General features: G+C 38.0%; 3 protein-coding genes across 4 annotated transcripts; 2 read left to right on the top strand and 1 right to left on the bottom strand.

The window, feature by feature from the left end:
• The first annotated feature begins 1 nt into the window (after position 1).
• On the top strand, positions 2-2,597 carry LOC113701571 (thiosulfate sulfurtransferase 16, chloroplastic-like). The gene is made up of 7 exons (XM_027222294.2): positions 2-420; positions 530-625; positions 727-852; positions 967-1,040; positions 1,558-1,628; positions 1,787-1,840; positions 2,183-2,597. The coding sequence occupies exons 1-7, from the start codon at positions 341-343 to the stop codon at positions 2,255-2,257; spliced, it is 576 nt and encodes a 191-aa protein (XP_027078095.1). The 5' UTR covers positions 2-340; the 3' UTR covers positions 2,258-2,597.
• A 147-nt stretch (positions 2,598-2,744) lies between these two features.
• LOC113701572 (protein IQ-DOMAIN 20) lies at positions 2,745-4,059 on the top strand. Its single transcript, XM_027222295.2, has 2 exons — positions 2,745-3,582; positions 3,685-4,059. Exons 1-2 carry the CDS (start codon positions 3,361-3,363, stop codon positions 3,841-3,843), a joined length of 381 nt encoding a protein of 126 aa, XP_027078096.1. The 5' UTR covers positions 2,745-3,360; the 3' UTR covers positions 3,844-4,059.
• Positions 4,060-4,369: 310 nt separating this feature from the next.
• On the bottom strand, positions 4,370-12,845 carry LOC113701570 (serine/threonine-protein kinase STY8). Of its 2 annotated transcripts, none has more exons than XM_027222292.2 (16): positions 12,367-12,845; positions 11,843-11,957; positions 11,531-11,631; positions 11,259-11,378; positions 10,462-10,516; positions 9,583-9,693; positions 8,789-8,839; positions 7,586-7,752; positions 7,404-7,511; positions 6,604-6,677; positions 5,980-6,155; positions 5,501-5,596; positions 5,091-5,171; positions 4,940-4,993; positions 4,719-4,853; positions 4,370-4,639 (listed from the first exon to the last, which is right to left on the bottom strand). In XM_027222292.2, exons 1-16 carry the CDS (start codon positions 12,561-12,563, stop codon positions 4,559-4,561), a joined length of 1,722 nt encoding a protein of 573 aa, XP_027078093.1. In that variant the 5' UTR covers positions 12,564-12,845; the 3' UTR covers positions 4,370-4,558. The 2 variants fall into 2 exon arrangements, with proteins under 2 accessions (XP_027078093.1, XP_027078092.1); XM_027222291.2 differs by having other exon boundaries at positions 7,586-7,758; positions 12,367-12,844.

The raw sequence follows: 12,845 nt of genomic DNA, 5'->3' as shown, positions 1-12,845 counted from the left end.
TGTTATTCATATTCTTAGTAAATGATGACAATTGATAAATATCCCCTTACCTGATTCCACCACAACTATCGTGGCAACCAAAACAAAAATCCATCATCCTATGATGTTTCGGTACCCCTAGTCTGTTTCCCACGCCAAAAATAAAAATTTTTTTGTCGTAAATAAATATCCATGCCTTTCAGTATATGCGCATGCTCATCTTCTTTCTACAGGGTCTCTTCTCCAAGCTAGACTAAACAGAGTAAAACAAAACGCTGGTGAAAAGAGCAAAGAAAAACCCCCAGAGTCACAAGACAGATAGTTTGTTCAGCATTTGAACTTCCTCGTAAACTTCAAACCCATGATGGGGGCTCTCTCGGTTTCCTCCTCCGCTACCTTGTCAACATTTCTGCGTAATCTTCCGCACCATTTCAGGAAAAGGTGACAAACCTATCATCTGGCCATCATCTGTTTCCTCCCCTTTATTTACTATTCATTGTAGTATCATGCGTAATCTAAAAAAAATAAAAGTAAAAATCCTGTTTTGTAGCTATGCCTCAGTCTCAGCGCTATCAATGGCCAAGGCTAAGTTTCAACTCCCGAAACAACGCAAGTTCAGCACTGGCCACAGAAATCCCAGCTTCAGGTTGGCTTCTAATTCATTTTGTTTTCTTGTTTGTATCTTTTTGCTGAATCTTTCATCATCTGTGGCACTGATGACTTTTGTGTGTATGGATGCTGTGACAGTTGGATGGCTACTGTTGGAGAGAATGTTCAATCAAACGCATCAGCAGCAGCACCACCACCAACATCAGTCCCGGTTCGTGTAGCTCAGGAGCTGCTTCAGGCAGGCCATCGTTATTTAGATGTCAGGTGGCTGTTTCAGTATTCTGCTTAATATCAATCAATTTTAGAAAAGGGATTATGAAAATTGAGTCAATTCAGACTGTCATAGCCACGAGATGTTTATGTAGTGGTGCTGTGCAGGACTGCTGAAGAATTCAGTGCTGGTCATGCTGCTGGGGCTGTCAATGTGCCTTACATGTTTAGAGTTGGATCAGGTTTTGCACCACTAAAATTTAGTTCTGAATTAATTTATCTTGCCAGTGTTTTTTAATTTAAGCAAACTCTTGTTCTCAAGTGTATGATGATTAAAAGTGAAATTTGCATTTTATCTGCTTTAGCTTAATGCAGTTGCAGGGGATATCGTATTGTCGTTTAGGTATTACCCCTAAATTAATATGCATATGCCTAATTCCACTTTGAGTTCCGAGGGATAAGTACAGTGGATACATGAATTATGTCTCCATTTGACCTTACTGTGGAGAAAGACCAGTGTAATCAGGATGCATAATGGGAATGGAATTTGTGTAGGCTCACTATATCATGCATATCTATTCGTGCCTCTGGGATATGTAGTGTAAATTGTCTGATTAGAACCCTTGGTATAATAAACGTAAAACATAAGCAAGAAAAGTCGGGAAAGCATTGACTTTTAAAAGAACAGAATATACTATCTTATGGATCTTATGCAATTTAGCTTCTTCCTGATGTTGCCTTTTTGGTATATAAACACAGGTATGACTAAAAACCTGAACTTTGTGGACGAAGTTTTAGCAATTTTTGGGAAAGATGACGAAATTATTGTTGTAAGTTTCAAAAATGCATCCCTTTAATTCCGGTCTTGCCTTTTCCTTTGTCCCTGAGATGGGCTGGACAGGGGGAAGGGTGGGCTGAGGTGCTTTTGTTTACTGAGATTTGCTTCCTAATTCCTTACTATTCATTTCAACTTGCTCTGTTTTTATAGGGCTGCCAATTGGGGAAAAGGTCATTGATGGCTGCAACTGATCTTATATCTGCTGTGAGTTCTTTGTGTTTATTAGTCTACAGTCTTATAATTCGACACGTACCCAGTGAAGATTGATGCTTTAAACTGAGTTTCAGTGAAGATTGGAGCTTTAAACTTAGTTTTCTGGTTTATATGTATCTATGTGAGTATGTGGTAAGTCCAACTTAAAGATATCACATTCCCTGTTCCTGTTGATTAATTTCGAGTTCAGCTTCATGTGGCTTGTAAAATAGGTCCAGCAAGAAGTTCCAGATACTTGCATTCGTGCTGTGAATACGCATTTCATGCAACCAACTCAAACATCCCTGTGATATCTATTTCTCTCCATGGACTAATTAAGCGCTTATTCTGCAGGGGTTTACTGGCATTACAGACATTGCAGGCGGATATGCTGCCTGGGTACAGAATGAACTTCCGACAGAGTCGTGATGACTATGGAGGAGGGGAACACGGGTTGTGACGCTTAATAACACAGGCTATGTACAGCGTTAGATTATGCAAAATAATTTTTTAAAAAAATAAAAAAAAATAAAAACTGGCTGTGTACTGACTTTACAAGCAGGGAGAAAAGCCAATGTCAAACAATTAGAATGGAAGTTGTACAGCAATTTACTGGGATTATGTCGTATGAATTATAAGTTGCTGGTCATTTTTCTTCTGATGTGCATTTGACTATGGATAATAGATGCATGGCGCTGATCCTTTGAATGTAGTTTGTCTTGTAATCTGGATGATCTGAGATTAACAAGAAGTCTTTGTAATTGTTCAATTGTATTTGTATGTGCTGGATTTGCTTAGTCTTTTAGTTATAGGTATAAAATAGCAATGAGCCACCATTTACCACTGACGTTAATGGTGAGGGATAGAAGTGATCAATCCATCAAAAAGGCAAGTGCTCACTAACTCTGGTTGCTGAGCTTGAATCTAAAGGTTGCTGGGGTCTATTAGGTGAAGGGTGTCAGTTGACTTCCTCCACAGAGTAAGGCGCAAAATCCTTCACTTATGAACCACAACTGCACGAGTGACAGTCTAAAAGCTCTGTTTTGCAGTAGGCAATACAAAGCAATGTTTTGGAACATCAAGGTCGAATTGTTTCCTATTATGTTCATTTTTTCAATTCTAAGAGAACCCGTTGAAAGGAAGCGTCAGTTATAGAAATGGGAATCGGTGTTTTCAAGCTTCCAATATAAGATTTGCCTTTACATCAAAGGGGAGGGGAGGGGAAAAAAATGGTGCGCGTCCTCAAGAAGGGATCGAAATAGAATTATTTAATCACCAGGCCTGCTGATTAGGTGGTCCTGTGTATCGGCTCTTGGCTTCTTGGATCAGAAAGCTTGAAATCCCAACAACCGAAGCCACAGAAAAAAAATATTCATCCCTCCACGTTCAAACTTCCCAAAAATATGAGGAGTCGTCCCTATTCAACAGAACGTGTTGCGCATACGTCTGCGTACTTGCTCGCTATATCATCGAAAGGACAAGCCAAGAGAGAAGCTCTGGCAAAGAAGTAGACGCCTGATCAATGGTAGAAAATGGGAATGCCCGGAAAGAAATGGTTCCGTGTTGCCCGAAGAAAACTCTTCCGATCAGCTCCCCGCGAAACACTAATCGTTCTTCACAACAACAATACAAGCCGCAGTTGCTTTAGTGAAGCAACAACAACAACAACGAGACTCAGCGAGGATATCAGAATTTCTCTGTCTAAAGAAGAACTCGCAGCAATTCAGATCCAAGCCTGCTTCAGGGGGCACCTTGTATTTTATTCGTAACAACTTTTCTTCGTTTACGTTAAAATTTCTCAATCTGATAAGCCTTCTTGCTCAATTTGGAAACTTTGTTCTTTATATTTTCATCAGGCAAGACGGGCATTTCGAGCACTTAGAAGCCTTGTGAAGCTGCAAGCGGCTGTTCGTGGGGTGTGTGTGAGAAGACAGGCTCGAATTGCTTTGCACTGCATGCATGCGCTTGCAAGGTTGCAGGTCACTATTCGAGCTCGACAGCTCCTTTTGCAATGATCGGTAGATGCGGATGATCGACTTCGGAAGCCACAAAACATCAACAATCCCATCAATCATAAGGGGTTCCTATGTTTATGATTCAACATCAGTCTTCGGTTTCAAGGGTTCTTTTGTTTATGATTCTGCTTCACTCTTCACGGTCATTTTCTATTTGGTTTCGCGAGTGACTTTACCATTCGCATTGAATAATGCACTAATTTTCAGAACTCGACACATCCTATGCGTACTTTAACAAGCCTATCCAATTCACCTCCCTGAATTCTTTTTGTCTACTCTGATTCTCCTACTTTTAGTTGGGGGAAAAAAACTGGGAAAAAGAATTTGGTTGTTGTATGGAACGAATTTTACTTGTTATCCTCACAATCCGGAGCATGGAATGTTTCTCCAATGTAATAATGCCCACAAGCCGTCCAAATTCGACCATTACTTCCAACTCACGAGTTCATAAGCACTTTGATCCGGAAAAGAGGGAATGAAGCATACATGATAAAACAAAAACAGGCACAGCCCTTGACGAAACGAGTTGAAAATAGTACCTGTAAAAGGTTACTGAGCCTTGATTGGATAAGTGGTTCAAAGCTGCATTAATAGCTGAAAGGAAACTTTTCACTAACCCGATGGATTACACGTGTTTCGATAACGAGGGGGAAAAAAAAATTCTGTACTCAACAAATGATGAAATTCTATGCAACAGAATCATAACGTCGAATTGTCAATGATGGCCCTTCCTGAGAGAGGAGAAAAACCCACCGATCGATTTGTCCTTCTGCCGATCTTCTACTTCATCTACAACCTGTTTTCAAGATAGCTAATGTCAGTCCAACTCAACCAACAACATCATATATTGACTAAATTCTCTCAAGAATGCCCACCTCCTTGGCAATTCTCTGCAAATTTTCCAAAATTTGGGAGAAATTTGGTCTGTGAGTAGGATCCTGCAGCCAGCACTTCTCAAGCAGCTCTACTAATTTTGGATGTGTGTGCTTAGGAATTGCAGGCCGTAGACCCTGAGAGACAAGAAAGGTCGGATGCTATTTTACAACCTTAAAAAGCTTTGGTTGGCATGCTTCAGTCAGAATTAGACATGAAATACCTGCTGCACAACCCCTATAGCTGCTTGCAAAGGTGTCAAATCTGAATACGGAATCTGAACCAGTTCAGCGAAACAAAATTACTTCGAGTATTGAGTGATACAAGAATACGAGGATATATAATATTATCCCGGAAAATGCTATAAAACTCACTTCTCTTGTTAGAAGCTCCCATAGTACAATGCCGAAGCTGAAAACATCAGCCTTGTGATCATAAAGTTTGTGCTCAATTACCTTCAGTACATCAAAAGAAATTTCAGGGTAAAGAGTTACCCCAGGGTTGCAGCCAACAAAAGGCTTAAACACACAATTCTGGTACATAATTTCATGAATAATCTTCAAATTCAATAGTAGCTTTGCTTCCGGTAGCTCTTCCTTTTCAACTAAGACTCGTATAAATGACATAACCTTTCCTTGATTACATTTACCCATTAAATTTGTCTTTCTCATCTTGAAAGTTCTCCTCTACCAACATGATCAAGTAGTACAAGCTAGGTAGTTTAAAAGTTATATATAGATTTAAAAACTTTGCCACAGATGCAGATAATACACAAGAAGTATACCTCAGGAGCCATCCACCTGTATGTACCAGTTTCTGCAGTCATAACCCCAGTTTGGGACACCACTCTAGAAACGCCAAAATCGGCAACCTTAACTACCTGCGGAAGAGAGACTGATTTTAGAAGAGTACATCCTCAAAACAAATAAAAAATAAAAAACCTAACACTCCCACTCCTAACAACCGGCCGCTCCCTCTGCCCTCCCCCCCCCCCGGGGGGGCAAAAAAAAAGAAAAGAATTCCAAAAAAAGAATGATGCTGATTACAACCTTTTTTAACCAACTTCATCAACAGCTAATGTGCGAAAATGCAAAATCTTCTGCTCAGTCCGAAAATTGCCAACTTAAGCGCACAAGTCATCTCAACTTAGACTTCCCCATGTCATAGTAATGTTATTCAGATGTATTTGTCCAACGTAATTTAGCAAACAAGTTAGAAAAGGTTTTCTTAAGTGGTATACAGCTCTGGAAAGAAGCATCTTACTTCATGTTCATCCATTAGAAGATTAGCAGTCTTCAAATCCCGATGAATTATATTATTCTGGTGCAAATAGTTCATTCCCTTAGAAACATCCATTGCCACTCTGATAATGGTAGAAAGCTTAAAGGTGCTTTTTTGCTTGTGCAAGAAACTGTGCACACTTCCTTTGGACATGAATTCTGTAAAACCATAACAAAACCATCAGAAAGCAAGCACAATCAGACATTACAAAGAACGGAACAAAGAGTTCATAATAATCTGTTAATTACTGCACAAACATTTCAATATCTGGCATACTTCCAAATTTTGCAAAAACGTGCGCAAATGTTTCAACTACTAAATTGTGCATAAAGAAACAGAGAATCACTATCTGTAAAAATTATCATCTATAGAATAGATCTCCACAGTAAAATTTATTCCACATAGGGATCACATCATCAACTTTAGAAGGTATGGCTTTCAGCATACAAAGTATTTCCATGGCAAAATCCAATAACCAATTTCTAATTATGCATATAAAAATTGGCTTCTCAAAACTAAAAGTTCTTACATATAGGAATCAAAGGATCAGGTTCAGAATGTATGACTTTTGGGATATGAATCATCACTATGGAATGTGCAAATTACCCGTGACAATGCAGAGGTTTGGAGGTTTTGTGCATGCACCCAGAAACTGAACTACATTCTTATGCCTAATTTTCCTGCAAAAGGCAAACAAAGCTAGCTTATGTACAAAAGGAATCAACTAAGAGGAAATACTATTCAATTCCAGAAAACTAAATAAATGTCTACATAGTTTCAGAAACCCAAAACAATATTTTGTCCATGCTTTAGTGAGAAGAGAATGAACCTTTCAGTGGTATATGCCTAGAAGAAGATTATTGCAAATCAACAGATAAGCTGTTTTCAGCAGGTAATGATGAGTTAAACTTGACTACAATACACTAAAGCAACTGATTGAAAACTAGTTGATGCACTGGTATTATATCCCATGTAGTATATCCCTCTATGATAAGCATTTGACAAAAAAATTTTCCAACTCCAAAACCTTGTTGAAGAGGAATGCTGTCTATACTCTAGCTGCTCTGCACATTGCAGCGTCTTTCAGCTTCTTGAAAATTCTTAAAGTTGTAGACATAAACAAAAGAAAACTTCCTTTGGTAAATACAAGCCAATTCTTTCATTGTTACGAAGACCACCAAAGAAAAAATCTCTAGCAACTCAACAACAGAAACACAACAGTTAAAATTGAATTTCATTTGAAGTTAAATGACAACCGGCCATGCATTTAGATGACAAACAAAATCTACAAAATTACTCCTCAGAAAGCTATTTTTTCACTACAGAGAAAATGAAAAATTCAAACAAGTATCTAAATGAAAACAGAATTGGCAAATGCATATACATGATTGCAAATTTTAACAAACCTCATGATGAAAACCTCCTGGGAGAACTCTTTCAACATGTCTATATTTACTCTCTCAGGTTTGAGAACTTTTATGGCAACTTCTTGACTACAATATGTACCTTTATACCTGAAAAAAAAATAATGAGCCTAACAGCTATGCATCCACCACAAAGAAAGAATAATTTTATGTATATAACTTACAGATCACCAAATGCTCCAGAAGCAATCCTATTCCCAAATCTCAACTGGCGGGGATCAATTTCCCAGACATCAATCTCGTCAGTAGGTATTTTCACATATTCCGACACGGATGGGTTTCCTCTTTCATAATTCTCAGTCATAGGTGGTACATTTTTTTCTGAGGAAGGCTGCTCCTACAGAATCACAAACACATGAGGTTGTCATGCATCTTGCAAAAAAAATAGAAAAACAAAAGCGGAACAGGGAAATGTTTTGAGAAATATGCCCAAATATTTAGTAGAAGCTAAGGCTTTGATCTTATTTTCTGTGTGGGCTTCAGACTTTATGGTTTCTAAGCAACTCTTCAGCTATGCATGTGTCAAAATGACTCTCAAGCAAGCATTGCATTCAATCCAGAAGCAGAAATCACATATCATCAACTTGCAAACTAAAAGATAAAAGTTTCTTAACATCTTATAGTGGATCAGACATCTAAAAGCACACTTTTAACAAGTATAGAGTTATAAGAGAATACTAATTCATTGAGCACTATTGAACTGCTTGTTCAAACTGGGTGACTTGTTAGTGGCAAACAATGAAATCGCGATGTCATAAATAAACCTATAAGAATCAATTTTGGGAAGATAATATTGTTTGCCAACTCAGATTAGAATTACTGTTAAGGCTCACTTCTCAATCAACTGCTGGAACCTAACACTCAGCACTGCCCAATCTATTTAAAAGAAAACATAAGAAATTGAAGTTTAAGATAAACTTTCAGATTATTCACCGTAACAAGGGAACAGCCATCAAATTAAGAAGAGACAACATTACACAGCAAGCACCAAGAGTAAACCAACAGTTGCAGCTGCGTAATAGGAGACAATTAGAAAACACCTCAGAGCAGATGAATGGCACACTTAATTCACCAAATAAAGTTTACAATTTAAATATATATCCAAAGGGAGCTACTAAAAAAAGGTGTCTCAAGCAGCTTCAGCAAAGTAATGCCATTTAACAGGATAGAACAAGGGTTGCGGCCACAAATCTGCATTCCTGAGGCACATATCATGCATGCAGAAGAACAACCAAGAACTTCTATTGTCTGCTACTAAGCCTCAGATACAGAAGTTCAACGTCCTTGCGTCGTAAGAACTGAAAATGATTACTTTCACATAGGAGGTCTCTGATCATTTCACTATCAGAAATATGAAGAACATATACCTTGGCCATCTTAATTTCCTTTTGCAGCTTACTCTTTAGCAGCTCAGTTTCCTATAAATTGGCAATAAGAATAGACATAAGTTTAATTTCATGACAAAAGAAGAGTGGGAGGGGACATCAGGGAGAAAATATTGTGAGATAAAAATAAGCAGTCTTCTGAAAACAAGTCTTCATGGTATGTAGTCATTTACATCACAGAGATGATAATATAAAACCAAAAAAGTCATCAGATTTCAACATAGCCCAATGCATACCATCATGTTTCAGAAAATATTTGTTAGGCCAAAAGATTCCATCTTAACACAAACGCTTAAAAGAATAACAGGCACCAAATGTCGATATCTAACAAGATTTGAGATCTGCAGAAATGATACAAAATCTGCTTAATAAACGATACAAGTTAACCTGTTTAGAACCTTTTTCTCAAAGCAAAACAATAGAGGTTTTGGTGCTTATATACCTGAGAGGAATGCTCCAGAATAACTACCTTGATCCTGAAGCATGAGAGAGAAAACCTAAAGATAAGAAAAGACTATTGAATTTGAAAATTTATGGTGCTTTACTTTGTCAACTAAGATGGCAGAACCAACTGCAATGACAATTACTCCTAAAATGAGATCCAACAATAATGTTTATTATTGACCAGCACACAGTGTACTAATACAGAGTATACAATTAGTTTAAAGAGGCATGACGCTTACAAATTTTCACAAGAATGTTCAGATTGTAGAACGCAGCGCATACTTGTCCACCAGGGATAACTGTTCATAAGTTCTTATGGAAAAGAATAGTACCTCATAAGGCCACCCAGCAACAACAAAGACATCCAAAGAAAAGCCATCAGTAGTGGAGAATGCATGGGCTTCTTCAATGTTCAGCCCAATGTCAGAAAGTAATGACGTCAACTGCAATCCCACAGTCAAGATAAGTAACATTTCACAACAAAGAAAGAGAAAGAAACAGAAGTCATGGAATGTGCATTAAGACTATAATACGGAGCTGAGGCACCACGGAGCTGCAGGTCTCATCAGTATACCCAGCCTTGAATGACAAAAATGGCCTTAAATTCTGTACAAATTGCCTGATCCAGATAGATCATATTTATTGATCTTATTCAATTTATCGTTCACAACATTTGAACCAAGATCTTCCTTTTTGGTCAGTGCTTAAAGCTATCAAAACACTCTGCTTTTGAAACTTGTCACAAAAATCATGAGCCAGATTGAAGCTTTAGTAACTAGTTTAGGAGCAAAATGCTATGGATATTCCACTAGAAGTGTTAAATGTGTACTTGAAACTATCGGAAGGTGGTGGTTTTGATGAGGAAAGCTTAAAAGACACCATGTGCACGCTAATTCCCCATCCACTCCCAAGAGATTTTGCAGTTGCAGCTTTCAGAGCATATTTCAGTTGTAACAATTATGATATGGCATAATAAAAAAATGTAATGTTTGAAAATCCAGCATGTATAAGTATAATCTGTAAATTTTTGGCAGCAAGACAATTCCCATCTGCCCTTACTCCAAAAATTACAAAAGCCAACGTTAAGCAAGGGGATCCTATTTTCACTTCTTTTATAGCCCATAATGATCATGATATTCAATTTTAATCCTCAATATCAAACACACACAGCAGAATAATGGAGCACAAAAAAGAGAATGAAGTGCAAGCACCTGACTAAGCAATTTTGGCTTGTCAACCGTTGAAAAAGTGATCTCATGCATGGGCCTGCAGGATGACCAATGACAGGATTGAACATTCTTGTCTGGTTTAAAAAAAAAAAGAAAAGAAAAGAAAAAAGAGATGTGCTTGAATGTCACAAGAAATTAAGCTAGGCAAAACAGAATCTTTTACAAGCTTATCATGTCATGCAGCAAAATCTCTAAACAACTAAGACAGAAAAGCACTTCACATATTTTGGTACATCTTTGTTTCCCAATTTTTAACAAAACCCAAGCTGACAAGAAGATTGAAAGTAGGAGTTCATGGGCTTTGCCAAACCAACCACAGGTCATCTTCAGCCATTTAACCCTCTGTCAGTATACCAGACAGCCATGCAAACATTTTTGTTCTAAAAACATGCAAAACATCTTCTATCAGAAAACAAAGTTGTTGATGGAAGTAGTTCAGTCAAACTTTTGAGTGGAGAAACAATCATGTTCCAATCCAAACTGTCAAAAATCCTTGGAGCACTAACAAATGAAATGCAGATAATTTAAAAGAAACTAGAAAAGCTTCTAAGAATATAGGGCATAGCTATGCTTTCAGCTCTCAAATGAATGACAAAAAACATACCAGCTGATAGAAGAATGAAACTGGAATACGAGTAGCAATACTATATTACTTTCGCAAATAGACAGCTAGAAACTAAAAAAGCCAATAGCAAAATCAATTATTCTTAACAGTTCCACCAAATGTATACGCTGTTTCTGCAACAATTGGCACTTTGTGACCTGTCAATTATATTTACCGTGAAGTCTCAAAAATTGAATTTATATCACGTTCCACATCATCCACATGTGCTCCACTACTTTGAACACCAAGCGCCTCAAGATTAGATGATGAACCAAATGTAGGTGGAGGATGGATTCTGCAATTTGGAGGACAAGGAAAGAAGAAAAAAAAGTCAACATCAGTCAAGACGATTCAGGCAAAAAAAAAAAAAAAAAAACCAAAAGTAAAGGTAGAGTTAATAATGAAATCCTTAGACCCAACATCAAAGAAAATCTAAGAGCTCAGTACCCCCGCCTATTGGATTCAAATGTATGACTTTGAGCATCTTCCCGCATCAAAGAATCCGAATGAGCAGAATCTAGATCATTCTCAGCTCCACTAGGATGAACCTGCATATCATGATTATACACGTAAGAAGGGTAAATTCACATTAGATGAAATTGAAATGGAAATCTTGCATAATTCCTCAAATCCTTGACTTCCACCTCCCCCCGCTTTAGGTAACTTTGTCGCATTACATCTCCTTCCCTCCTCTACCAAATCTGTGACTAACTCATAATCTCTCGTGACAAAAAGCTGAAGGCTTGTTGGATATCAGACCTGGACAAGGCGAACATCAAAAGCCGGTCTGTTATCCGGGTCCTCAGCTAGAAGCAGTAACCTCTTATGCGTCAGCACGTCTTCTGCTCTTTCCACATTCACATCCATTGCATATCTGCAATTTTATTTCTTTTCAGATTTCAAGTCAAACTCATGATTCGATGAAATTTTACCCTCCTCAGCCACAAGATACCAAAAAAAAACACACATATAAATCCAAAATTCACGCCTTTAGGTGCATGATCTAATTTATATAAGCAAGCGAAGATGTAATAACAGTTTTGCTTAAGCAGTATATGCACAAGTTCCATACAGAATCATGCGATCTTAATTTCTCCACTGCATGTTATCTTCTGCGATCGTGCATGCATAATCTAGGAAAACAACCTACAAATATACAAGTCTCGACGGCGGCGTTTATACTCCGGTGTTACAAATTTTGCTTTCTTCGGGGTAAAAACAAAAAAAAAAAAAAGGAGAAAAAATCGAGAAGTGAAAGTAGGGTAAAAGGAATAAGGAAGGACCGAGCAGGAAGGCGATTGAAATGGTGCCAGAGCTGGTCTTCGAAGCCAGGGAGCTTAACCTCCTGGCGATCCAAATCCTGGAGACGGCTCAGAACTTCAGTGTAAACTTCAAACCGCTGTCTCTCATGGCGGCTCTGCTTCGACGACGCCGTCTCCACTGATCGGCTGCCGCAGCTCTCATTATCATCCATCGCCATTTTTTTTTTCCTACAAACTGTTCCGCTAATAAAAAAAAATCCTTCTGGAGGTATCAGCGGGTAATAAAGGAATTCCGTATCGTAATTAATTCTTAAGTAGCATAATTAAAGGACTGGATTTGATTGATTCGTCGAAGAAGAAATGGATAAACATGGTGATTTAGCAAAAAAGTCGAGGTCGAGGTTGAGGGAGAGAGAGAGAACTGAGAAGTAGGAAATTAGTCGGCGTTGAGACTGTGCTGAGTCAGTTTTTGTTTTTGCGTTTTCTGTTCGCTTTTTTAA

Source organism: Coffea arabica, chromosome 7e, assembly GCF_036785885.1.
Source record: "Coffea arabica cultivar ET-39 chromosome 7e, Coffea Arabica ET-39 HiFi, whole genome shotgun sequence".
In the NCBI taxonomy this organism is placed as follows: domain Eukaryota; kingdom Viridiplantae; phylum Streptophyta; class Magnoliopsida; order Gentianales; family Rubiaceae; genus Coffea; species Coffea arabica.
Note: the sequence above shows the minus strand (reverse complement) of the source record. Positions and strands in the feature narration are given on the sequence as shown.

What these genes read in the sequence shown, in the direction of transcription:
- LOC113701570 (XM_027222291.2), bottom strand. Translation starts at nt 12,563, where the DNA reads ATGGCGATGGATGATAATGAGAGCTGCGGCAGCCGATCAGTGGAGACG. An exon ending in AAACCTCTGCATTGTCACGG is followed by an intron (nt 6,156 to 6,603) that starts GTAATTTGCACA and finishes ATGGTTTTACAG; the next exon opens with AATTCATGTCCAAAGGAAGT. An exon ending in GGGAGCTTCTAACAAGAGAA is followed by an intron (nt 4,994 to 5,090) that starts GTGAGTTTTATA and finishes GAACTGGTTCAG; the next exon opens with ATTCCGTATTCAGATTTGAC.
- LOC113701571 (XM_027222294.2), top strand. Translation starts at nt 341, where the DNA reads ATGATGGGGGCTCTCTCGGTTTCCTCCTCCGCTACCTTGTCAACATTT. An exon ending in CATGTTTAGAGTTGGATCAG is followed by an intron (nt 1,041 to 1,557) that starts GTTTTGCACCAC and finishes ATATAAACACAG; the next exon opens with GTATGACTAAAAACCTGAAC. An exon ending in AAGATGACGAAATTATTGTT is followed by an intron (nt 1,629 to 1,786) that starts GTAAGTTTCAAA and finishes CTGTTTTTATAG; the next exon opens with GGCTGCCAATTGGGGAAAAG.
- LOC113701572 (XM_027222295.2), top strand. Translation starts at nt 3,361, where the DNA reads ATGGGAATGCCCGGAAAGAAATGGTTCCGTGTTGCCCGAAGAAAACTC. An exon ending in CCTGCTTCAGGGGGCACCTT is followed by an intron (nt 3,583 to 3,684) that starts GTATTTTATTCG and finishes TATTTTCATCAG; the next exon opens with GCAAGACGGGCATTTCGAGC.